The sequence below is a fragment of the Poecilia mexicana genome, unplaced genomic scaffold (genome assembly GCF_051168715.1).
Source record: "Poecilia mexicana isolate PSO_F unplaced genomic scaffold, ASM5116871v1 scaffold_20, whole genome shotgun sequence".
Taxonomy (NCBI): domain Eukaryota; kingdom Metazoa; phylum Chordata; class Actinopteri; order Cyprinodontiformes; family Poeciliidae; genus Poecilia; species Poecilia mexicana.
The window spans coordinates 6772673-6799893 of NW_028263389.1; the positions used below are offsets into that span (position 1 = coordinate 6772673).

Genomic DNA, 27221 nt, shown 5'->3' on the forward strand with positions numbered 1-27221 from the left:
AAACCTGTCCTACAGACACATTAGTGGCTCCATCTTTGCTGTTCCTGAACCAGGTGAATCTGGGTGGAGGTTTGGCTCTGCTGGAGCAGCTCAGCTCCACCCTGCTACCTGCTGACACCAAACCTGATGGACTGATGGATGCTGAGGTGTTTCTAGGAGCATCTGAGGAAAATGAGACACATGAACTTTATTGATCACAAACAGCTGAACCATGACCTGCTGACAGGATCACTTACATGAAACACTGAGAGTCACTTCTGTCTCTGCTGTCTTGTTTCCTCCAATCACAGGATATCTGGCAGAACAGCTGATGTTGTATCCATCATGTGTGTCTGACAGAGTGATGGTCTCCTGGATTTTAGTTGTTAAGGTTCCATCTGTGTTTTTCTCTGTTTGTCTGAGAGAGTCTTGTTGGAGATTCAAGGTGAGTTCAGGAGGTGAGTGTGGACAGGGAGTGAAAGCTGAGCAGGTTACAGTGACAGACTGATGCTCCTTCAGGTCAGAGGGAACATTAATGCTGGGACTCTGAGGAGAATCTGGTGATTCACATTAAAACACATTTTACAAAAATTAATATCTATTTATTTGTTATCTGTACATAATATTTAAAGAATATTATGTACAGAATACAGTAAATTAATACAGGTTTTGCTGCACAATTCCTTACTAATTATATATCAATCAATAAAAATGTTGTTTGATTACATGTATGTAATTTCCTAATCATTATTGTTTATGCTGCACATTTACTTATGTACTACAGTTATTTTAATGACGATTTAGAAATAAACATTTTAACTTTAAAACCACTTTACTTAACAGAGCATTATTACTAAATAGGTCAAACTTTGTTTATGTTACATCTGTCCTGACATAGGTCCATAATAAAGCAGGATATATAGTCATATGAAAAAGTTTGGGCACCCCTATTAATCTTACTTATTTTTATTTCTAAATATTTGGTTGTTTGCAACAGCTATTTCAGTTTCATATAACCAATAACTAATATTTCACAATATAAATGAAGTTTATTTGACAAGCAAAAAATGGGCAATATGTATTAAAACAAAATTTGACAGGTGCAAAAATTTGGACATCCCTACCATTTTATTGATTCGAATAATTATCACTGAATTACTGAAACACAAAACTGGTTTGTTAACCTCATTGAGCTTTGAATGTTAGGATCTGGGGAAGGCTGGTTGGGGGGTCTCTAGTTTCTCCACCAGGGGGCATCCTGGGACCTTCTGGAGGGCGTGAACCTGGAGCTGCACACCTGCTGCCACTTACCATTGTTTGGAGGGGTTTATCAGGACGGAGCCGCCGACACTCCAGTGCCAGAGTGTTAGCCTGTGATGGTAATATCATTGTAGCTCACCGCCGACCACCTGTTCTCCGAGTAACCTCCTTTTGTGCTGCCTTTCCTAGGTTATCGTACCGTGAAGCCCTGAGTTTCTTCAAACTTCTACGAACCTGGGCAGATTACCAAAGATCCTGGAGACCCCGCGGAGTCTACCCGTTGGTGGCCACGTCCCTGAGTCCAGCTCTCAGTTCTGTTGGTGGCAGATCCCTGGTCAAGCGGATCCCTTCCGGCACCTTGTCTGAGATCTCCCTCCACTCACCTGTCCGCCCTCTAGAGAAACTCACGCCCTCGTTCCAGCCTGCAGCTCCGGATCTTAGCGGTTCACCTCTCCGTGCTCAGACGAGCTCACCAGCAAGTAGGTCTCTGGCTGGACTGCAATTCCCACAATCTCTGAACCCCTCTTACCTGTCTTATCTCCACCCAGAGATCCAGAACCACGCAGACGAGCACCAGTTCCGGACCTCCTTATACATACCTGTTGGCACTGTATTTAATAAACCACCATAACCTTTACCCGTCTCCAGAGTGTGTTCTGCGCATGTGGATTCGACAAATTAATCTCAACATGACATTGAACTTCATAGCCAGGTGTATCCAATCATGAAAAAAGGTATTTAAGTTGCCCAATTGCAAGTTGTTGTACTATTTGAATCTCCTCTGAAGAGTGGCATCACAGGCACCTCAAAGCAACTTTCAAATGATCTGAAAACAAATTGTTCAACACAGTTGTTTATTGGAAGGATATAAAAAGTTTTCTCAGATTTCAGATGTCAGTTTCCACTGTGAGGAACTTGATGAAGAAATGGAAGATCTCAGGGACAGTTCTTGTTAAGCCCAGAAGTGGCACGTTCAAGAAAAATATCAGAGAGGCAGAGAAGAAAGGTGAGAACAGTCAAGGACAACCCACAGACCACCACCAAAGACCTGCAGCATCATCTTGCTGCAGATGGTGTCACTGAGCACCGTTCAACAATTCAGTAGACTTTGCACAAGGAGAAGCTACATGGGAGAGTGATGCGACAGAAGCCTTTTCTGCAAACACGCCACAAACGGAGTCGTTTGAGGTCTGCAAAAGCACATTTAGACAAGCCAGCTTCATTTTGGAATAAAGCGCAGAGGATTGATGAAACAAAGATTGAGTTATTTGGTCACAAAAAAAGGCATTATGCATGGCAGCCAAAAAACCCCACAGCATTCCAAGAAAAACACTTGCTGCCCACCATAAAATGTGCGGCCAATGCAGGCACTGGGAATCTTTTTAAAGTTGAGGGTCGCATGGATTCCACTCAATATCAGCAGATTCTTGAGAATAATGTTCAAGAATCAGTTACAAAGTTGAAGTTAAGTTAGATATTTCAGCAAGACGAAGATCCAAAACACAGCTCCACATCTACTCAGACATTAAACATAGGAACAAATGTTCTGCGATGGCCTCCCAGTCTCCAGACCTGAGTTTTGTTGAACATCTGAAGCGGGCTGTCCATGCTCAGCAACCATCAAACTTAACTGAACTGGAATTGTTTTGCAAAAAGGAATGGTCAAAAATATCTTTATCCAGAAAAATATTAAAAGGTAAAGGAGGCATCGACTCTGTTAATTTTGCAAAAGGAGGATCTAATAAATATTTATGTGATTTTTCTGTTTCGGTGACCAAATATTTGCACCTGTCAAATTTTATTTTAGTGCATATTGCCCATTTTCTGTTAGTACAATAAACCTCATTTCCATACTGAAATATTACTGAGTCCATTAGTTATTAGATATATCAAATTGAAATAGCTGGTGCAAAAACCCAAATATTTAGAAATAAAAATAATTAAGTTTAATAGGGGTGCCCAAATATTTTGATATGACTGTATTTTAATTTTACACTAACTCACAGTAAATCAATTAAAATTGTATTTGTTTTTCCATAAAGATGCAAACTCAACAACATCCTACCCATTACAGATTTTTCATTCAACATTATTTTCCTTACTGAGAATTTTGATGTGGTTCTGCACAGCTACAGAAGATGAGAAAGAAAAATAATTTAAAGCTTTAAAATGTTTCTGGACTGAAATCAAACAGTTGAATTTTGAGAGGCTGATTTTTATATTGGACAGTAAATTAGTAAGTTTAGTGATTTCTCCTAAACCAGATATAATTTAATTACAAACATAAACATTGCCACAAACTTACAAAGTAAAACATCTCTTACCTTTAACGTTTATTTGAAGAGGATCAGCACAAGCTGTTGCTCTGAACTGTCCGTTCTCAACCCTGAAGAAGTATTTGTCTGTATAACTTGTATTTAAATCAGGAAACAGTGTGGTGCAGTTTTTCTCTGTCAGGTTTCCAGTGATATTCAGTGGATATTTGTTTACTGACCTACTGCTGTTGAAAATAACTACATTTGAATCACTGCTGAAAGCTAAATTATTTTTCATCCAGACTGCAATGATATTTCCACTGCTGTCAAACTGCCTCAATGTCTTAAAGCTACATGGGATTTCCAGACAAGAGCCACTCAGAGCTTCAATCTCCTTTGGTGCTGTGATGGAGAGGCCTACTTGTTTGTTTTGACAGTAGTCAGCAAAAACACCTGTAATATCAGACAAATGATGAATATCATGTGGAGTCAAATTTGTCTGCAGAGAAACTTCATTATCCACAAACTCCAGTTCAGCTGCAGCAGGTTACATGTGGATCAAATATTTCAGACTAGAAACAATTCATGTGAATGAAAGGAAGAGAACAAACATCTCACCTGGAAGAAAGAAGACACTCAGTAACATGTTGACTGTCAGCATGTTCTCAGTCAGACTCTGATAGACCTTCAGGCTGGAAACCAAACATTTAGATGATTTATTAAAGTAGTTCTGATATTAGAGGTTTAACTTATTGTAAAGTAACTCTGAAAGCTGTTTACACTCATGAGCTTAACACACATCTAGAACTGATACATGTAAAAAGACGACATTAGGAACAACTACAAGTTTGCTCTTCAAAAGTATCTACAACACTCAAATCAAAACAATCGTCATCCTTCTTTTAACATTTGTTGAAAACAAAACCCCAAACATTTAAATATATAATAGGAGTTTTTGACAATATGTACAAATGACAGAACTTGAAGAAATATTTGGTTAAATCGTCAAAATCAACAATGTAAACGTACCTGAATTTCGGGAGATAAAACTAAAATAGTGTAAGTTTTAAAACCAGTTGATCTATTAGGATCAATTGATCAGCAGCAGAATGAACATCGACCTTATCTGTGAACAGACGAGTTAGAAAAAGGAGTTTCATCCTTCAAGCTCAGTGAAACAGGAAGTCAGCTCTGTCTGCTCATTTTACCATCATGAAGTCATCCAATGAAGTTCACAGCGAAGTGATCATTTCTCATTTTTTCAGCTATAATTGTAAATACATGAAGTTGTTTCCATGAGTCGCGTATAGAACTGATAAGCTCACTTCTTGTTTTTTACTTCTACTCCGCACCAATTTTGTTTAGCCCTTTCTAAAGCAGCAAGTTCATTTTTGCGTCATTTAGTGAGTTGCTGGACAGGCAACACTTTTCTTATGCTGTTTTCCACATTGTGTTCATTTTTAATGGCCTACCTTTACTGCAGTAAAACGCTGCTGCTTGTAGCGGCTGCAGTTTCTGTGCTGATCTCTTTAAATGCAGTTTTTAATTTCCCTGAGCTGCTGTGTCTTTATTCATGAAGCTCAACTTCTGCACGCATTCATTCATTGGTGACTTTATATGTCCTAAACAATTGAAACAATCTACAGGTTAGTGTTTTTCCTTTAAAAACGTTTTATTTTTTGAAAAATTTTAATAACGAACATCTTTATATTGATAACTCAATAAAATGATAAACGTTTTGAAAGTTTTTGTAATGGCAAAGTAAACAGACTGTCAGGACTTTGGGTGTTTGGGTTTGGTTTTGATCTTATTTATCATTTTGTCTTAATTCTCTTTAGGTTAGCCCCTCATGGTCCTTTTGATTTGTATTATTTGAGGTATTTGGTGCTATTAGAATTGTATTTTTACTGCTTTCCTTATTTTCAATCCTTCATAGTGTTTCTACTTAGGTTTTTTCTTTAGTTACTCTAGGTTTTGTTATTCTTGTAGGCCTTAGTCAATGTCTTTCTTTAGTGATTATAGTTAGGTTATTTTTATCCTTCTTGTTATTCCTTATTTCAGCCTCCCTGTAGTGATTCTAGTTATCTTTATTTCTTAGTTATTTCATCACTCTAGGTTCAGTTATTCTTACATGTCTGAGTCTAGGTATACCTTTCTATTGTGGTTCCAGTTAAGTTATTAAGTGCTTCTAGCTTCCCCCCCTGTAGTGTTTCTAGTTTTCTTATTTTCTCACTTTAGGTTTAGTTAGTCTTTTTGTCTATGTCTATGTCCATCTTTCTTTAGAGAATCTAGGCAGGTTATTTCTTTGTTTAGTCCTTCTAGTTATATCATTTTCTCGCCGCCCCTCAGCCCGGTCTGGCTTATCTCTCTCACCAGCAATCAATGAAGCTCATCAGCTCTGGTTTGTCTAACTCTCTACCTCCCAGTATTTTAGCCTCTCATTTGCTTCCATTCCTCATCAGATCCTCATGTTCGCTTACCTCAGTCCTCTGTGCTTCCCTGTTTTCTCCTTATGTCTAATGGCTTGATATTCTTTTGGCTTTATTTTTGTTGCTACCTCGGATTTTGTATTTTTGTAAGTGTCCATCATTGTTTCAACCATTCATCAATAAATCATCTAAGAACTCAGCAGCTGCCTCCAGGTCTCTGCATTTGGGTCCATCTTCAACAATCGACATCATGACACAGATATTAGATCATTGTTTCTATGTAAAAGACATTTTTCACTGCATCTTGAGTGTGATGTTGCGCTTTAGTCAGTTTTTAAATATGAACCATAAATTAATTATGAAAATGATTTTTAATCAAACATCTCAGCCACTTCTATCTTATGAAGAGCAGGTTGACAATCTAAACTATTCAGCCTCTCTGTGTGTAGAAATTGTTTAACCTTTATTAGTTAAAATATATATTATTTGAAAAAGAAAAGAAAAGCTTGTTTGGATTGTTTGTCCTTTTCTCAGTTACCTTCAGCAAAAAAAACACATCTTTCATATGAATAGACAAAAATATAAAACAGGAACAAAAACATATACATATATTTTTACTTCAGTCAACATGTTAGTTACCAGTGTTGTGGTACTCGAGATCGGTCTTGGTCTCGATACCGGTCTTAAGACCATTTATTGATGGTCTCGGTCTCGTCTCGGACTCGACCGCATTTGGTCTCGGTCTTGTCTCGGTCTCGGGCTCTGAGGACTCGACATTTTATTTCAAGACCAGTCGAGACCGCAACTGTGAAAATACCACTAAACGTGGAACATACTGTCCAGTTTATTTGTTAACATCTTTGTTTTCAGTGGATGCAAAAAGCACCGATTAAAATCCAAGCAACTACGTGTTTCTGTTACCCTCCTCCCTCTCCCCTCCCCACCTTTCACTCAAGTGCCTTCAGTTAGCCTCAACCTTTCTTCCACTCAATTTTTAACCTTCCTTTTTCTTTAAAACTCAACAACTCAACACCTGGTGCAGATATAGTCTCAAAATCTCACTTCCTCTTTCCTCCGTGCTGACAGTTCTTTCACCTCTGCGGTCTATATTTGTGACACAGTATCAGACACTTTTTACTCTTTACTCTCCAACCTCATACAGTAGTTAAAGAAAGGATTACATGTATTTTACTCATCTTTAAACCATAATAAATTCATATTGCATTTAAAAACAAAGATTACATGAGTTTCAATCAACATTAAGTTATAATACAAGATTACTAGTAGCTCCAGGCTTTTGTGACCCGTTTTCTGTGTGTTCTGGAAAGATCTCAACTAGTTCCAGCCGTTTCACGACAGTTTTCACCTCTGAAGAAATAACTTGTGTTTAAATCAGAAAACAGAGTGGTGCAGTTTTTCTCTCTCAGGTTTCCAGTGATCTTCAGTGGATATTTGTTAACCGACTCACTGCTGTTGAACATAACTACATTTGGATCAAAGTGAAAGTGCAAGTTATTTTTCATCCAAACTCCATTGGTAGTTCTGTTGCTGTAAAAAGTTGCATCCTTTGAATTAAAGCCACATGGGATTTCCAGACAAGCTCCTGCCAGAGCCTCGATCTTCTTTGGTGCCGTGATGAAGAGGCTTGCTGGTTTATTATCCCAGTTGTCAAAAGCGCCTATGAAAACAAACCAAAGATGAACAGAACATGGAGCCAAATCTACCTTAAGTCCAGTTTAAGTTCAGCCTTTAATCAACACCAGGATGAAATATTTCGGACTATAAATTATTCATGTGATGTCTCCAAATGAAAGGAAGAGAACAAACATCTCACCTGGAAGGAAGAAGACACTCACTAGCATAGTGACTGTCAGCATGTTCGCATGTTCTCACACAGAGCCGCCATCGTATTCAAAAGGTTTTTCTTCATCTATGACAGGAGATTAAACTAAATTTATTGAAGCAAGTTTCAATTTCAACGATCGTCATTTTGAAGCAGATCTGAATGAACACAGTTCAACCACAATCCCACATCCAGAATAACTATTTGTTACTAAAATAACCTCAATTCACCAAAACCAAAAGACATTTCCAAAGGTCTTTAAGAAAATTTTTCAATCAATAAAAGCCTAAATAGTTAAATATATTGCTCTGCTGCATGAACACATTGCTCATTGTATTGTATCGTATGCAAATGTTGTTGTCCTCTTCCTCTCTCTCCCTTTTAGGTGTTTTTGCACTTTAAGGCAGACATTGTAAATAAGAAACTGATCTTAATGTTTTGCTTGGTGAAATAAAAGTCCAACTAACTAATAATGTGTAACTGAAACAAAATGAATAAACAAGACATTGTAATAACTTGTTACAAAGTGATAAGTATTAAAATGACCAACATAAACTTACCTTTATGTAAGCTTACCTGACTTACATAAAGGTAAGTTACCTGACAAGCTGCATTTAAGGGAGACAAAGTTGTTTTCACACTGGGTTAAGTTGATGAGCAGCAGAACAGACACCTTCTCTGCTTCAAAGAGAAAATGGGATGAAAAAGAGAAGAGATGCGTTATTTAAGGGAGTCTTCATCCCTCATGAGCTGCGAAAGAGGAACTTGTCTCTTTCTAGTAACTTGCGCAGCATGGATTAACCTTTTAAAGTCTGATTTTTAACACGAAGTTCACAGTAAATCATTTGATATTCAGAAAGGGAAACCCATTACGTGAAATTTAGTTTCAACCCTTTGCTGGTGATCTCTGATTATTTCTTACTTCTCTGTTAGCTTTAGAAATGAAACTAACAAAATGTGAACAATAAACACAGTTGTCGCTCACCTTATCAGGACATCTTGCACTTAAATATGGAGCAGCTTCTGTCGTTGTGAGCTTCTGTCGGAGCTGATAGGAATAATTCATCTTTTCAGTCTGCCCTGTCAGCTTTTTCTGAGCATTTTGCACAAATATCGGTTCTTATCTCTTCACTCCTTCATAACACTTTGGTTGAACATTTGAGATTTCCCAAGAACAGACGGCAATTTCTTAGATGATACTTTGGTATTTTTCAACAAGTTTGTACTTGTTGAAGGCAGTAAGAATGGAAGAAGGCGTTCTTAAAAAATTGTGCCAAATTTTGAAATCCAGAATAATACAGCAAAAACAGGCTGCCCTCTGTCAATTTTCCCCAGCTTGGTCTAAAATACTTAAAAATACTTCTGTCATTTTGTACACCACTCAACAACATAGCTCCAAAAGACATTAAAGACCAGCTGTTGTTGCATTAACCTACTGCTCAGGTTTTTGGTTCTGCATCCTGTTACATGCCTGCCAGGCTGTTTGTTTCTCTTTCCCCTCCCCTGTTTGTCTCTTCACAGGTAGTAGGGAAAGCTGGTGTCAATCTCCCTGATTGATCCTTACCAACCATGGGCCAATCAGCATCCAGGGAGGCCTTATTTAAGCAGCCCAGCTGGGGAGCTGGGGAGATCTCTCCATCTGGCTCTGTGACCTGATGCATGTCTTGTTGCTCTTTGTGTGAAGGTTTGTGGTGGGAGTTAGAGGGCGAGATAAGTTTGGGGTACCCGGTACATTTCATCACGTAGGTGTTTTTCTGTTAGATACACTAGGTAAGTAGGTGGGTGCCACCCATGTAAAGTTTTGGTGGAAACTTTTGTTAGATTAGGTAGGCAGGGTTTTTGTTTTCTCTTGTTTCTTTAGCACAAACGGTAGTTAGGCCCTGTTTTGTTTTATTATTTTCTTTGATTTGGCACCACCTAACCGCCCTTTTCTCCCCCACAGTTTGTATGAGCCTTCTGGGATTTTTATTATCAATAAATCCCTCCTTTTTAAAACATTCACCTGTTACTCCCCTCCTCATAAAGGGGGGGAGGGGGTTGTAACAATCCTCAGAACCAGAAGCAAACATGGAAAGCATTCAGATTCTATACACCACAAATCTAGAACAAACTTCCTTAAATCAAACTTCCATAGTTTGATTTCTGTACAAATCAAACTTCTAGATTTGTTCTAGATTCCACAAATCTAGAGCAAACTTGCAGTTTTTCCATAAAACTGCAAAACAGTTGAAATACTGAGTTCCTTTATATTAAGGCTAAAAATCCACCTGTTTAGAGTTGCCTTTGAATTGCAGTAAATGGAACACTAATCAACATAATTGACTTGTATTGATGGTTTTGATTATTGCGTTTTGACAAAACATAATGTTTATTGCTGGTTTCACAACTGGTCGCTGCATAATGTTTTTATAACACTTTGAACTCCCTTGCTGCTGAAATTTGTGATACAAATATACTTGAACAATAAGACTCTCAGAAATCTGGCTACAGCTACAAAACAAATCTGATATATAAAACAAAAATGATGCAAAGGTATTGGACTTTTAAAGAAAGTAAAAAAATATTTTTCAATTCTCAAAACTGCAGACTTTATAGTTGTTCCATATCTGACCTATTGTATCAAGGTGATGAAATGTGATTTGTTGAGTGAATAAACTTATTGATTAAATATTTTTTTAGGTTTTTACAAAGAGGCAGAAACTATTTCGTACACTAATCAGTGGCTGACAGGATTGGATCGGGTTGTAGAATTTTATTTTTAGTGTTGCACACAAGCACAACTCAAGAGCTTGACTAGATTAGGAGGGATTGATGCAGCTGAAAGGAGAAACAAAAACAGGAGAGATTGAAAGTAAACATCAAACACCAAAATCTAACAGACACCAGCAGCTCTGCAGTTGAATTGTACCAACTCAGAAGAAAAAAAGTGACTTACCTGTCAATGACGAAGACTGCAGCGCCAAGAACTACCATTCCCACGCCCCCTATTACTACGAAAATCCAGGCTCCAACTCCGTTTGTACCTGTAACAAGAGAACATGCTCAGTTTTCCCTGAATGGAAAATATATTGGCTTTAAATACTATAATCTTACATTTATTACTAGTTTTTGAAGAGCAAAGCTTAACTGATGTCTGAGTAATGTTTGTATTTTATAAAGCACAATTTGAACTGATGCAATAGTTCTTCTTTAATACAATGAAATTACATGATATGTACCCAGAATAACAGAGTTCTTAGGATACAAGATGGCAAAGACTTAAAACAATAATTTAAGTTTCTTTCCAAAAATAAGCTTTATTCTGCTTAAAAATGTTATCTAAATATCTTTAAGGATTTTAAAAAGGAAAACAAAAGAAGCACAACTTACCTTTTGTTCTGAGATTGATTGGTGATGATTTCTGTTTACCCAGCTTATTGGAAGCTACACAGTAGTACTGATCACCCTGAGTGAATTTAACCTTGTGAAAGATGCCTGTAGCTGCTTTAGTGAGTCTTTGTGGGCCTTTCTTGAACCAGGTGATTCTGGGTGGAGGGTTGGCTTTGCTGGAGCAGTTCAGCTCCACCCAATTACCTTCTGACACCAAACCTGATGGACTGATGGATGCTGAGGTGTTTCTAGGAGCATCTGAGGAAAATGAGACACATGAACTTTATTGATCAGAAACGGATAAATCATGACCTGATGACAGGATCACTTACATGAAACACTGAGAGTCACTTCTGTCTTTGCTATGTCGCTTATTTCAGCCGCAGGATTTCTGGTGAAACATCTGATTATGTATCCATCATGTTGGTGTGACAGAGTGATGTTCTCCTGGATTTTAGTTGTAAAGGTTCCATCTGCGTTGTTCTCTATTTGTCTGAGAGAGCCTTTTTTGAGATTCCAGGTGAGTTCAAGAGGTGAGTGTGGACAGGAAGTGAAAGCTGAGCAGGTTACAGTGACAGACTGATGCTCCTTCAGGTTACCAGCAGAGATATTAATTCTGGGAGTTAAAGTAGGATCTGAAATTTCACATTAGACACACATTTAGGTAATGTTGTCCTATGTGTGTCACAGATTTATGTATTTGACAAAACATGACTGTTGTCTGTGTAATGAATTCATTATATATGTATATACACTGAACTAAAATATTTGTTTTTGCTTCCATTTTTCATGAGCTGAACTCAAAGACCTAAAACATTTTCAATATAAACATTTCTCTCAAATATTGCTCAATAATCTGTCTAGATCTGTGATAGATTAAATTTTAGTATATAATCCCTCCTGCCTGTGGCGCATCAAGATCCCAATTACACAGAATAATTACTGCACAGGAGTGCCATGGGCAGGCCACAATAAAACACCACTCTGAAATGTCCTGGTTTATCACTCACTCTTTTAACATACCAGGTTGTGCATGGCCAGCATACTCACCAAACATGCCACCCATTGAACATGGTTGGGATGCTCTGGATCAGCGCATACAACAGCATGTTCCAGTTCCTGAAAATATCCATCGGCTTTGATCAGCCATTGAATATCAGCCCACTTTTTAAAGGAATGGACTCCAATCACTCCAAAAGCAACAAGCTGATCAACTCTATGTGAAGGAGAGTTGATCAGCTCTCGTTCATCTGGTTGGACTGGTTTTCAGACCCACCAATTAAGCAAATAAGCACATTTCAAACTTTGTTTTTAATGTGGCCTGCCGAAGGCACTACGGTTCAGTGATCATCCTGACTAACTAGTATATTGATATGCTTGAGAGATGGGATGGATAAACTTTTTGAAAGTTTTTGGATTTTTTTGTATGCTTCTCTGGAATGTTCCTTTTGTAAGTTGGACTCTAGTTTTTGTTCATTATATATTCACAACTATATTTTTGCCTGCTGCTATTGGGTCCACCTCAACATCATGACAAAAACATTGGTATTATTGTTTCTAAATGTAAATGAACTTCTTTTCTTTGAAATTACAACAAAAAAGTTTTTAGCCCTCAAATAATGAGGTTATTTTGACCATTTCTCATTGTTTTGCAAATAAAAGTACATTTTTGCATGGTTTTTCAGAGACATGTCAGTAGTTCATAGAATAAAAGAACAATGTTCATTTTACATATCCATATAAAGTAAAATCAGAGCAACTGATAACTGGTTTCTAAATCCTCTCTGTATATATAGACATTATCTTAATCAAAAAGATAAGCATTACCACTGATGTCAATACAGATGCTTGTCGATTTCTCACTACCAAGCTCATTTGTGGCCTCACAGTAATAATCTCCTTCTTCAGTAGGAGTAGCACTGAAGCCGTAAACCTCCTTCTCAGATACTTTAATGGGTCCTTGGTTGCTGTTCTTGAACCAGGTGATTTTGGGTGGAGGTTTGGCTCTGCTGTAGCAGCTCAGGTCCACCCAGCTATCTTCTGGCACCAAACCTGATGGTCTGATGGATGCTGAGGTGTCTTTAGGAGCATCTGAGGAAAATGAGACACATGAACTTTATTGATCAGAAACAGCTGAACCATGACCTGCTGACAGGATCACTTACATGAAACACTGAGAGTCACTTCTGTCTCTGCTATGTCGCTTTTGTCAGTCACAAGATATCTGGCAGAACAGCTGATGTTGTATCCATCATGTGTGTCTGACAGAGTGATGTTCTTCTGGATTTTAGTTGTAAAGGTTCCATCTGTGTTTTTCTCTGTTTGTCTGAGAGAGTCTTGTTGGAGATTCCAGGTGAGTTGAGGAGGAGAGTGTGGACAGGGAGTTGAAACTGAGCAGGTTACAGTGACAAACTGATGCTCCTTCAGGTCAGAGGGAACATTAATGCTGGGAGTCAGAGAAGCATCTGAAATTTCACATTAGACACACATTTAGTTGATGTTTTATGTGTGTGTCACAGATTTATGCATGTAAAAAATAAGATGGCTGTGTGATCCAAAATTCATTGGAAATATACATACACTGAACAAAATTGTAAATGTACCACTTTTTTGCTCCCATATTTTATGAGCTGAACTCAAAGACTGAAAACATTTTCAGCATAACCATTTTGCTCAAATATTGTTCACTATCTGATAGTGCACAAATTTGTCACCAGGATTTTGCATTTTGACGATGGTAGAGTGTGACCATTGCACAGTCTTCTCCAGCACATCCCAAAGATTCTCAATGGGGTCAAGGTCTGGACTCTGTGAGCCATGTGTGAAACGATGCCTCATGCTCCCTGAACCAGTCTTTGACGATCTGAGTTCGATGAATCCTGGCATTGTCATCTTTGAATAATGCTCATGAATGAGGGAAGAAAAACCATTGAATGACATGGTCAGTATATTCAGGTAGTCAGATGACTTCATTATTTGAGCTGATATTGCTGAAGCCAGACATAACCAACTGCAGCAACCTCACATTATAGCACAGCCTCTACAGGCTTGACAGGAGGCACAAGGCATGATGGGTAATCTGGGCCGAGCTGAAACATAAGCACCCATGCATCCATATCCAATTATCCAATAGGAGGGGTGTACCTATTTGCTTAGTTAAATCAAGTTAGCAACTCTTATTTTGGCCAGGTAATGGGCTATATAAACACACACACACACACACACACAAATATATCATCCTCTGAGCTCGGGTCCTCTACCAGAGGCCTGGGAGCTTGAGGGTTCCTCCAGTATCTTGGCTGTGCCTAGAACTGCACATTTCCATACTGAGATGTCTGATGTTGTTCCTGGGATCTGTTTGAGCCACTGCTCCAGTTTGGGGGTGACTGCCCCGAGGGCCCCGATGACCACAGGCACCACTGTGGTCTTCACCTTCCAGGCCTTTTCCAGTTCCTCTCTGAGGAACTCCAGTTTCTTGTGCTCCTCGTGCTCCTTTTTCCTGATGTTGTAGTCACTTGGTATTGCTACATCCACCACAACGGCTTTCCTCTGTTCTTTATCCACCACCACAATGTCCGGTTGGTTCGCCATTACCATCTTGTCTGTCTGGATCTGGAAGTCCCACAGGATCTTAGCTCAGTCATTCTCCACCACCTTTGGGGGTGTTCCCCACTTTGACCTCGGGGCTTCCAGTCCATATTCGGCACAGATGTTCCTGTACACTATGCCCGCCACTTGGTTATGTCGTTCTATGTACGCTTTCCCTGCCAGCATCTTGCACCCTGCTGTTATGTGCTGGACTGTCTCAGGGGCCTTAGCTCAATGGGTAAGTCACCCAACTTTCCCACAGGAGACCTTGATTCAAATCCAGGCTGAGGCAAAGATACAAGTCAATTGAGCTATCCAGTGTGGGTCCTTAGGCAAGACCCTTTCTATATATATATATATATATATATTATAAAAGATGAAATATTCTTATTTAAAAAAAGAAAAACAACATGCATTACCAATAAGGTCAAGACAGGTGCCTTCCGATTTCTCACTACCAAGCTTATTTGTAGCCACACAGTAATACTCTCCTCGCTCAGTAGCGTTGAAGCTGTAAACCTGCCCCACAGACACATTAGTGGCTCCATGTTTACTGTTCCAGAACCAGGTGAATCTGGGTGGAGGTTTGGCTCTGCTGGAGCAGCTCAGCTCCACCCAGCTACCTGCTGACACCAAACCTGATGGACTGATGGATGCTGAGGTGTCTTTTGGAGCATCTGAGGAAAATGAGACACATGAACTTTATTGATCACAAACAGCTGAATCATGACCTGCTGACAGGATCACTTACATGAAACACTGAGAGTCACTTCTGTCTCTGCTGTCTTGCTTCCTCCAATCACAGGATATCTGGCAGAGCATCTGATGTTGTATCCATCATGTGTGTCTGATAGAGTGATGTTCTCCTGGATTTTAGTTGTAAAGGTTCTTTCTGTGTTTTTCTCTGTTTGTCTGAGAGAGTCTTGTTGGAGAGTCCAGGTGAGTTCAGGAGGTGAGTGTGGACAGGGAGTGAAAGCTGAGCAGGTTACAGTGACAAACTGATGCTCCTTCAGGTCAGAGGGAACATTAATGCTGGGAGTCAGAGAATCATCTGAAATTTCACATTAGACACACATTTAGTTTATGTTTTATGTGGGTGTCACATAAACCATGTGCATTTATTAAACACAACATGATTGTTGTGTTTAATAAATGCATTGGGAATATGTATATTTACTAAAGAAAAATATAAACACAGCATTTCTGTTTTTGCTCCCATTTTTCATGAGCTGAACCAAAATAAAACATTTTCAATATAAACATTTCTCTCTAACATTGTTCATTAATCTGTCTTAATCTGTGGTAGTGAACATTTTCTTTTTAATACATAATCCCACCTGCCTGTGGCGTATCAAGATCCCAATTACACAGAATAATTACTGCACAGGAGTGCCACGGGCAGGCCACAATAAAACACCACTCTGAAATGTCCTGGTTTATCACTCACTCTTTTAACATACCAGGTTGTGCATGGCCAGCATACTCACCAAACATGCCACCCATTGAACATGGTTGGGATGCTCTGGATCAGCGCATACAACAGCATGTTCCAGTTCCTGAAAATATCCATCGGCTTTGATCAGCCATTGAATATCAGCCCACTTTTTTAAAGGAATGGACTCCAATCACTCCAAAAGCAACAACCTGATCAACTCTATGTGAAGGAGATGTGTTGCACTGTGAGAGTGAAATGGTGGTCACACCAGATACTGACTGGTTCTCAGACCCCAGAATTAAGCAAAGAGCACATTTTAAACTGGTCTTTTAATGTGGCCTTCCTAAGACACAGCTGTAATCAATCTAACCAGTAAATCTCCAAATTCTGTAATTTTTTTATTACCATATTCATTATCATATATATATATGTGTATATATATATATATATATATATATATATATATATATATATATATATATATATATATATATATATATATATATATATATATATATATATATATATATATATATATATATATATATATATATAAATTTTTTTTTTATTTATTTATTTTTTTTAATAGAAATGAAATTAAGTTTTTAAAAAACATGTATTACCAATGAGGCCAGGACAGATGCTTTTTGATTTCTCACTACCAAGCTCATTTGTGGCCTCACAGTAATACTCTCCTGGCTCAGTAGCATTGAAAATCTGCTTCTCAGATACTTTAACTTCTCCACGTCTGGTGTTCTTGAACCAGGTGAATCTGGGTGGAGGTTTGGCTCTGCTGGAGCAGCTCAGCTCCACCCAGCTACCTGCTGACACCAAACCTGATGGACTGAAGGATGCTGAGGTGTCTTTTGGAGCATCTGAGGAAAATGAGACACATGAACTTTATTGATCACAAACAGCTGAACCATGACCTGCTGACAGGATCACTTACATGAAACACTGAGAGTCACTTCTGTCTCTGCTGTCTTGTTTCCTCCAATCACAGGATATCTGGCAGAGCATCTGATGTTGTATCCATCATGTGTGTCTGACAGAGTGATGTTCTCCTGGATTTTAGTTGTAAAGGTTCTTTCTGTGTTTTTCTCTGTTTGATTGAGAGAGTCTTGTTGGAGAGTCCAGGTGAGTTCAGGAGGTGAGTGTGGACAGGGAGTGAAAGCTGAGCAGGTTACAGTGACAGACTGATGCTCCTTCAGGTCAGAGGGAACATTAATGCTGGGAGTCAGAGAAGCATCTGAAATTTCACATTAGACACACATTTAGTTTATGTTTTATGTGGGTGTCACATAAACCATGTGCATTTATTAAACACAACATGATTGTTGTGTTTAATAAATGCATTGGGAATATGTATATTTACTAAAGAAAAATATAAACACAGCATTTCTGTTTTTGCTCCCATTTTTCATGAGCTGAACCAAAATAAAACATTTTCAATATAAACATTTCTCTCTAACATTGTTCATTAATCTGTGGTAGTGAACATTTTCTTTTTAATACATAATCCCTCCTGCCTGTGGCGCATCAAGATCCCAATTACACAGAATAATTACTGCACAGGAGTGCCACGGGCAGGCCACAATAAAACACCACTCTGAAATGTCCTGGTTTATCACTCACTCTTTTAACATACCAGGTTGTGCATGGCCAGCATACTCACCAAACATGCCACCCATTGAACATGGTTGGGATGCTCTGGATCAGCGCATACAACAGCATGTTCCAGTTCCTGAAAATATCCATCGGCTTTGATCAGCCATTGAATATCAGCCCACTTTTTTAAAGGAATGGACTCCAATCACTCCAAAAGCAACAACCTGATCAACTCTATGTGAAGGAGATGTGTTGCACTGTGAGAGTGAAATGGTGGTCACACCAGATACTGACTGGTTCTCAGACCCCAGAATGAAGCAAAGAGCACATTTTAAACTGGTCTTTTAATGTGGCCTTCCTAAGACACAGCTGTAATCAATCTAACCAGTAAATCTCCAAATTCTGTAATTTTTTAATTATCATATATATATATATATATATATATATATATATATATATATATATATATATATATATATTTCTATTTTTTTTTAATAGAAATGAAATTATGTTTTTAAAAAACAACATGTATTACCAATGAGGCCAGGACAGATGCTTTTCGATTTCACACTACCAAGCTCATTTGTGACCTCACAGTAATACTCTCCTGGCTCAGTAGCATTGAAAATCTGCTTCTCAGATACTTTAACTTTTCCACGTTCGGTGTTCCTGAACCAGGTGAATCTGGGTGGAGGTTTGGCTCTGCTGGAGCAGCTCAGCTCCACCCTGCTACCTGGTGACAGCAAACCTGATGGACTGAAGGATGCTGAAGTGTCTTTTGGAGCATCTGAGGAAAATGAGACACACATATTTACTTTATAAGGGTAGGTTACTAAGACATTTACTTGAAAGAACATTCAAAGAGCTTTTAATCAACATCAGTATCATGTAGGTTAGACATTAAGGCTGTAGCAGTACATTAAAATCTGAAATATTGTATAGCATGTTTTTCCTTCAGTTTACATTAGAACTTGTGAAAAATTGTGACTCAAAATCTCAAAATTCTGTAATTTTTTAAATTACCATGAAACATTCAAAACAAGCCTAAATAGATGTCATTAAATTGACCTGTAATAGTTATTTTAATAACTCAAAAAGTTTTGTTTTCTACTTTAACAGAGAATATTTTGCATGGAAAAAAGGGCATTGAAATTACACAATTTTTCAAAGTTCATAGTTCAATCCTGAATTAATTCATGTAAATTAGTTGCAAAGACATAGCTTAGCATTTTCAGAGAGAGCTTACAAAGACGAGCCGGCTCTTTCGACTCCCAAACGTCTCTTAAGTTATCATCACCAACAGCTCCACATAGTCATATAACTTGGCAAACAGAAATGTTTTATATGACAAAGCATTTTGCATTCAGTGTTCCTGGTATAAGAAGCCTTACACTTCCTTAATTTTATATATTTGTTCTGTCATGAAAACAGACATTCTAACTTCTGCATGATAATTTAATCAAACTTTCAATAAAAAAAATGTGGTAAACAAATTTATTGAACAGACCCATAACAATAATGTATTATTACATAATATTTTTAATCTTCAGCCAGATCCTGCTTTGCTTATAGGTATCAGCTATATTTATGGGATTTTGCGACACACTCTCATCCTCACCGCTGTCTATTGACTGAGGGGATTGACTCTCATCTCTGTCCCCCTCTCTGTTTTCATATAATGTTATGTTCCCATGTCTTCACACGTGATTGGCACGAGGCTGCCGTGCGAATCGAAATAAAGTCACACGGTGAGCCGAGTGGACTCCACTTAGTGGAGCCACTTAAAGTGTGAGAGTGAAGCAGCCAAAGGGAAAAGGTCGGGAGATGGCTGTCTCTCCCTCTCTTTCTCGCTCTGTCTCTACATCTCCTGTGGAGTACTACTCAATAATCTGCTGTCTTTGTAGCCTTCCCTTATAACTAAGAACGCCTCTAAGTGAGGAGTCGGCTCCAATCATACACCTAAAAGAGCCGACTCCAAGAATCGAAAAACTCGCAACCGACCCATCTCTAATAGATGAGAATACAGATGACAATCATGGCATTTATAAGTAGTGTCTGACAAAGATGATCTCCCCACTCATACTGTAGGCCTGCCGTCTATGATTATGTAAGATGTACACCCAGCTAGATGTTGGTTGTGTTGCCTAGGTTTAAATATCACAACCTGTTTTATTGTGAGTTGATCAAGTAAATGGAATAAACATGAACTATGTGGTGCTGATAGGATCACTTACACGACACATTGAGAGTCATTATTCCAACTGCCTGTTTGAATCCTCCTTTCACAGGATATCTGGCAGAACAGCTGATGTTGAATCCATCATGTTTGTCTGACAGAGTGAAGTTATCGTTGCGTATGTGAGCTTGAAAGCTTCCATCATATTCTTTGAAAATAATACTGCCAAGGAGTTTGATATTCCAGGTCTGTTCAACTTGTTGGGGTGCACATCGATTCTCAGCTATGCACGTTATATAAGCAGTCTGATGCTCCCTCATGTCATCGGGATCAACTCGATGAATTTCAATGGTGGGAATCCAAGGAGAATCTGTGGTTTAAAACCAGACATGTCATTAAAAGAAACATGACACAAAGTACAGTCTTGAGTACTTGGGCATTAAACCTACAACTACAACACCATTTTTCTCATCAACAAGCTTTTAATTTCATGAAACATTGCCTTTATTGACCCTTTACCTGTGACAGACTGACGCAAACTCCGCCATGACAGACGTCAAAACAACCAATGTGCTATATAAAAGTTAGTCTAAAAACAGACATCTGTAACCTTATATTACTTCTCGTTAGTTGACTTAGCTTTAAAAATGGTCATAGGATGCTGTGTGGTCGGCTGCACAAACAGGCAAGGATGCAAAGCAAACTTGTCATTTTATCTTATAACTTGTAGTGAGGAAAGACACGGCGGTGCTGGACATCAGCCGTCAATCATAATGACTGTCAGCCCTCAGTGTAACCGCAGATTTGAGGTGAACACTTTTTACCAGGTAAGAAGACTAACGTTCATATTCTTTATATGCAAGTATGATTAGAAAGATATCGAATATTGCACTATGGAGAAAGTACGCTTGGCTTAGGACTAAATCTGTCCGGTTGAGGAGAAGCATCTTTATGTGCTATTGGCTTCAATACTAACTTTGTCATTATGCTTAGGGCTTGGTTTTAGGTTTTGTAAACCCAAATAATTTTGTTGCTGGTAGAGCTGATAATATTGCAGTAAATATGTCATTCTTTAGCTCAGTTTAGATTCAGTTTATGCATCATATTTGTCTGCTTACAGCATTTGTCAACAGTCTTTTGGTGCATATCTATATCTGATTTACAATTTGTTTATATCTACTATTTTATTTTGCTGACCTTTTCTAATCAGACTGCACATGCAACATTGGTTTCTGATTAATTCTGGTTACATTTGCAAATTCATCATTTGCAAATGTAACTACAGCTAAATACACTTGCTGGTCACTTTATTAGGTACACTTGTTCAACTGCTCATTAATACAAAACTCCAATCAGCCAATCACATGGCAGCAACTCAATGCATTTAGCCATGTAGACATGGCCAAGTCGATCTGCTGCAGTTCAAAGCGAATATCAGAATGGGGAAGAAAGGTGATTTAAGTGACTTAGAACGTGGCATGGTTGTTGGTGCCAGACGGGCTGGACTGAGTGTTTCAGAAACTGCTGATCTACCAGGATTTTCATGCACAACCATCTCTAGGGTTTACAGAGAATGCTCCGAAAAAGAGAAAATATCCAGTGAGCGGCAGTTCTGTGGGGGCAAATGCCTTGTTGATGCCAGAGGTCAGAGGAGAATGGCCAGACAGGTTCGAGCTGATAGAACGGCTACAGTAACTCAAACAACCCCTTGGTACAACTGAGGTATGCTGGAGAGCTTCTCTGAACACACATCGAACCTTGAGGCGGCTGCGTTACAGCAGCAGAAAATCATACTGTGTCCCACTCCTGACAGGTAAGAACAGGAAATTGAGGCTACAATTCACACAGGCTCACCAAAATTGGACAACAGAAGATTGGAAAAAATCCACCTGGTCTGATGAGTCTCAATTTCTGCTGCAACATTCAGATGGTACGGTCAGAATTTGTCATTAACATCATGACAGCACGGATCTATCTTTCCTTGTATCAACGGTTCGGGCTGTTGGTGGTGGTGTAATGGTGTGGAGGAGATTTTCCTGGCCTTTTCTCTCTTGCTCTCGATGAAGGTAGACACTTTTAACCTCTGCTCCCTCCCTGCCCAGCTTGCTCTGTTTTTGTCCTGTCTTTTTCTATAGAACTTTTCACAGTTTTTCCCCCAAACTAATCGACTGTTGAGTAAAGCTGTTGGATGCAGGTAAAGTTAGCTAAAAGATGACTAGTTAATAATACATCACCTTAAGTTTAACAAGTAACCTGTAGGCTACCGATGTTGTTGTCTGTATTCAGCTATGTACATTCATTTTGCCCCTCCAAAAAGTTAGAGACAGGGAGATCTCTAAGAATCCTACCCCCCCCCCCCAACCCCAACACACACACACACACGCATGTGCACACACCTACACACACACACACACACACACACACACACACACACACACACACACACACACACACCTACACACACACACACACACGCATACACACACGTCGTTCAACCAGACAGCTATTTGTAAGCCATAGGGGGGGCCCAGAAAATGTTTGGAAGCCACTGGGGGGGCCCAGGAGAAAAAGTTTGGGAACCACTGCTATACTGTCAACATGGACCACACTCTCTGGGGAATGTTTCCAGTACCTTATGTACCTATGCTACAAAGGATTAAGACAGTTCTGAACGCAAAAGGCTTCCCAAGCCAGTACTAGAAGGCGTACCTAATAAAGTGGGTGGTGAGTGTATATTACATAGAAATAAGAAACTTACCTATAACTGTTAACTTTATAGGACTGTCACAAAATGTTGCTTTAATGTTCGTGAACTCTATTCTGAAGAAGTAATTGTCGTCATGATCTTCTGTTAAATCAGGAATCCGAATGCTGCAGTTTCCTCTTCTCAAATTTCCAGTCATTTCCACTTGATGGGTGTTAATTGACCCACTGCTGTTAAAAATCACGTAACTTGATCCCACACTATGTACGGGCTTATGTTTCATCAAGACTACGTAATTGGGTTCGTACGAGTAACCATCTCGTTGATAAACTTTACATTCGATCTCCACACAAGATCCACTCAGAACTGTCATCTCAGGAGCAACCATTAAAACCAAACGATGTTTTCCACTATAGCAATCTTGAAAAGCTCCTGTAAAACAGATAAATTATGAAAATAACATAGAGAAAAATCAGCCTGTGACATCCACCATGTAACATGATGCTGAACTCCGATTCATCTTCATGTTACATGTGGAGCCTTTGAACCATGTTGGAATTAAATATTTCAGACTAGAAGTGATTTATGTGACGTCTCCAAATAAAAGGGAGTGAACAAACAAACTCACCTGGATGACAGAGGACAATCAGTGAAATGCTGACTATCAGGATGTTGTTAGACAGGTGACAGAGCTTCTTCATCTCCCTGACTGGAACAACCTAATGATGAGATTAACATTTTTTTAAAGCAGTCTCTTGATAAAATCAAAGCTTACATGATTAAAAGGCAGAAATGAAACATTTTGAAAAATATTTTGATTATTTCAGGTCATTAAAAATGATTCTGCATTATAATTAAAGTCAGAAAACATACATAAACATAAATCAAATCAACATAGACCTACCAAAAAGAGCTGCAGCTAAATTAGAACCAGTTTAGATTGAAAAACTGAATGTATTTTAGTTGATCAACAGCAGGTCAGACCACCACCTTCTGAGTTTCAAAGTAAATGTGATGGATATGTAACATTTCTCTGTTCGTCTTAGGTCCATTAGGTTGACTTCACAACATACAGTCAAGCTGGCTGTGTTTATCACATAAAGAGTAAAAGTTGGTGGTTAGCATCAGACCAGCAGTTTGTGCCACAAAGTTACTGAGAGTAAAAAGGGACGGGCTGGCTGTGATTGTATTGTGATATTTAAAATCAATTTACATAAAACATCTACTTCTTTATTATAAATGTCAATATGCGATTTTACTAGATGGAGAATACACACATTTTAATATTTAAAGGCTAACACAACTGACAACTGAAATACTTTGTATCAAAAATTGAAGCATACTTAACAAGAGAGAAGGTCAAGCTGGTGGTTAACATCAGTCCAGCCCCTATTCATTAAATAAAAATACAACAAACTACAGAGCAGTTGACGTCAGTTAACAGTTGTAAAGTTAAAGATACCTAAAATATGTAATATTAATTATGAAAACAGCAAAAATATATACAAACCATGGCAAACATTAAACACTCTATGTCATTAAATTTGTCTAAAAATATAGTACTTGTAAAAAAAAAAAGCACAGAGCTGATCTTAATACATACCAGAGTTAAAGATGGCAAAAGGGGACTAGCCTACTGTTACTGGTTGCTATGGTAACTACTAACTGTCAGTAGAACATAAAAGAAGATAACAATAAATGTCAGGAGAAAATTACTTTATATAAATAAAAATTAATTTGAAGAACACAAGCTAATTTAGTCAAATTTCACAGCTATAATTTGAAATTAAATCTTGTTACTGATAAGTTGAGTCTGACAAGAAAGAGGAAGTCACCACTTAATTTTAATGTTATCATTATGTTGTTTAAAGAATGATTTAGATCAAATAACTCCACATAATGTGCTCTCTGCTGAAAGGCACAATTAATATTCAAAAACGTGTAGATATGAATGGACAGAAGAACCTGTGTAGCCTCTAGCCACATGTGTCAAACTTGGGGCATGCGGGCCACATGTGGCCCTCCATGTCATTTTATGTGCAGAGTCACCTCAAGCTGCTCATTGGTTTACCCAGCGAATAAAACATCGACAAGCTAACATCAAAACGTCCAAGAAAAGAAAAATCGATTTACAAGTAAGACTGAATGAAGATGTGTGTGAGTTGATGTCAGGGCGGCAGGTCGCCCTAGACGTTTTTTGTTATCCGTTATCTTGACCGACAACATAAAAAAATCGGTCATGTACTATTTTTATCTGTGAAATTACAATCATATTAACATCGGCTATTTAGCTGCATTTTATGTGGTTTAGTTAATATTCACCGTGAATCCAGATCCCATCACAAATTAAGCAGATAAATGTATCTACATTTTCTCGTAGTGACAAAAACCACTGACTGAGGCCCCAATAACTTTTAATAAATTAAATTAAGTGACTTCACTTAAATTAGCATCACTTCACCTGCTGGGGTCTGAACGCACTTCCTCCTGGTCTCCATCTGCAGAAAAATCTGCGCTAATTCATCAGTCAGTTGGATCTGTCTGATCCAAACAGATCAACTGAACTCTGAGTGTTTTACCCTGCGCAGTCCGGTGAGCACTTTTACCAGGATTTATTTATTTAATTTTTTTTTTTTTTTTTTTTTTTTTTGGTTGGTTGGTTTCGCTTCTCCAAAACGGACAGATGTTACATCTGCAGCTCCTCCAGAACGCCGCTTTCCTGGGTAACGTGAACCCAGAAGACTCCATTTGTTAAATCTGCTGGATGAGTTACTTCCAGCGGTTTCTAATTCTTCGCAGCGGCGGAGCCACGTCCGCAGTGGTTGAGCTGCGGACTGCACATGTTACAGTCTAATTAACTTCTGCATCGTCATTTATTTCCTCAAGATAAACTGCCGGCTCCTCAAATGGATTAACACAACGTTGCATTATCTTTAGTTTTCTCTGGTCTGTAATGGAGACTTGAATTTAACGCGTCATTTCAACCAAAGGTTTGTAATGCGCTGTAAAGCGTCTGGTTAGGAACAAACAAATATTCTGAACAATAATGTCACAGACGTAAATAAAACCTCTTACCTATAACATTTACTTGAATAGGATCAGCACAAGCTGTCGCTCTGCAAGGTCCGTTTTCAACTCTGAAGAAATATTTGCCTGTATAACTTGTGTTTAAATCAGAAAACAGAGCGGTGCAGTTTTTCTCTCTCAGGTTTCCAGTGATCTTCAGTGGATATTTGTTAACCGACTCACTGCTGTTGAACATAACTACATTTGGATCAAAGTGAAAGTGCAAGTTATTTTTCATCCAAACTCCATTGGTAGTTCTGTTGCTGTAAAGATTTATATCCTTTGAGTTAAAGCTACATGAGATTTCCAGACAAGCTCAGAGCCTCGATCTTCTTTGGTGCCGTGATGGTGTCGCTCACCTTATCAGGACATCTATCACTTAAATATGGAGCAGCTTCTGTCGTTGTGAGCTTCTGTCGGAGCTGATAAGTATAATTCACCTTTTCAGTTTGCCCTGTCAGCTTTTTCTGAGTATTTTGCACAAATCTCAGTTCTTATCTCTCCACTCCTTCATAACACTTTGGTTGAACATTTGAGATTTCCCAAGAACAGACTGCTTTACTGCAATTTCTCAGATGATACTTTGGTATTTTTCAACAAGTTTGTACTTGTTGAAGGCAGTGACAATGGAAGGAGCCGTTCTAAAAAAAAATGTGCCAAATTTTGAAATATAGAATAACAGGGCAAAAACAGACTGTCCTCTGTCAATTTTCCCCAGCTTGGACCAGCAAAACAGATTTTTGGCGTAAACATCATGGATTTCACAATAAAAGCCTTTGAAATGTTGTTTTTTTTTAGACAAATCTGACCAAAAGATGTGCTCAGTAATGTTTTGGCTGTCTGTGGTTAGGTGTGTTTTTTGACTTTTACCTCTGCTCTCTATTGCAGATACAATAAACCCACTAAATGAAAGTACTACAAACAATGAGAGGGACAAAAAGGATTTTAAATTGTTGAATAAAATGTCGCCATAGTTCAACCTATGGTGTAGATTCTTGTCACAACATAGCAATTGTGGCTAGAGTTTAGTAATTATCTGACATACTTGGTCAAAGTATGTCAGAAAAATACGTTTTTCATCTATTTCCAACATTTATTTACTGGAGCCCAGCTGAGCCAACTATCACTGATACATGTGCTAAATCGGACGTCTGCAATCCTTTAGTCATATTTTGTTAAATAAATGTGACTTTGTTTTTTAACTGATTAGGTTTTAACATTTTATATTAACTCAGGAGCCGTTCAAAATTCAGCTTAATGAATTAATGTGCTCCTCTAAGATAACTGAAAACAAAATTATTTGCACTTGTAAATAATTTTTACTTATGGACCAACTAGTAGTTTTTGACACACATGCTTGCCTCGTGTCCATGAAAGACACCAGCTTTACAAATGCATGGTTAATTTAGTCCCCTGCTTCAAAGAGCCTGATATCAATGAATGATTGTCTAGCAGGCTTATGCAGAACTTGAAGGAGCAACTTAATAATCACAGCCCTGTTTAGAACAC

The 27221-nt window shown here is 38.4% G+C and overlaps 2 protein-coding genes and 2 long non-coding RNA genes across 4 annotated transcripts; 1 reads left to right on the forward strand and 3 right to left on the reverse strand.

Annotated features, from left to right (window-relative positions):
* The first annotated feature begins 924 nt into the window (after positions 1-924).
* Positions 925-1878, forward strand: LOC148153337 (uncharacterized). The gene is made up of 3 exons (XR_015761732.1): positions 925-1358; positions 1429-1718; positions 1788-1878. It is a non-coding gene; the product is annotated as an uncharacterized LOC148153337 (long non-coding RNA).
* Positions 1879-5466: 3588 nt separating this feature from the next.
* Positions 5467-10253, reverse strand: LOC106909567 (uncharacterized). Its single transcript, XR_015761730.1, has 3 exons — positions 8752-10253; positions 7758-7853; positions 5467-7601 (listed from the first exon to the last, which is right to left on the reverse strand). It is a non-coding gene; the product is annotated as an uncharacterized LOC106909567 (long non-coding RNA).
* A 250-nt stretch (positions 10254-10503) lies between these two features.
* Positions 10504-16226, reverse strand: LOC148153338 (vascular cell adhesion protein 1-like). The gene is made up of 8 exons (XM_088001627.1): positions 16211-16226; positions 15143-15400; positions 13301-13600; positions 12963-13226; positions 11468-11770; positions 11136-11393; positions 10702-10789; positions 10504-10583 (listed from the first exon to the last, which is right to left on the reverse strand). The coding sequence occupies exons 1-8, from the start codon at positions 16224-16226 to the stop codon at positions 10565-10567; spliced, it is 1506 nt and encodes a 501-aa protein (XP_087857753.1). The 3' UTR covers positions 10504-10564.
* Positions 16227-16755: 529 nt separating this feature from the next.
* LOC148153339 (cell adhesion molecule 4-like) lies at positions 16756-26449 on the reverse strand. Its single transcript, XM_088001591.1, has 6 exons — positions 25722-26449; positions 23275-23365; positions 22701-23078; positions 20001-20312; positions 18302-18553; positions 16756-17407 (listed from the first exon to the last, which is right to left on the reverse strand). The coding sequence occupies exons 2-6, from the start codon at positions 23345-23347 to the stop codon at positions 17100-17102; spliced, it is 1323 nt and encodes a 440-aa protein (XP_087857717.1). The 5' UTR covers positions 23348-23365; positions 25722-26449; the 3' UTR covers positions 16756-17099.
* Between the last annotated feature and the right edge of the window lie 772 nt (positions 26450-27221).

Coding starts and splice junctions, on each gene's coding strand:
- LOC148153338 (XM_088001627.1), bottom strand. Junction 13,601..15,142: donor CACCTGTCTTGACCTTATTG/GTAATGCATGTT, acceptor GTGAAATTTCAG/ATGCTTCTCTGACTCCCAGC. Junction 13,227..13,300: donor AGTGACTCTCAGTGTTTCAT/GTAAGTGATCCT, acceptor CATTTTCCTCAG/ATGCTCCTAAAGACACCTCA.
- LOC148153339 (XM_088001591.1), bottom strand. CDS start 23,347: ATGAAGAAGCTCTGTCACCTGTCTAACAACATCCTGATAGTCAGCATT. Junction 20,313..22,700: donor TATAAAGTTAACAGTTATAG/GTAAGTTTCTTA, acceptor TTTAAACCACAG/ATTCTCCTTGGATTCCCACC. Junction 17,408..18,301: donor CATCTGTCCTGGCCTCATTG/GTAATACATGTT, acceptor GTGAAATTTCAG/ATGCTTCTCTGACTCCCAGC.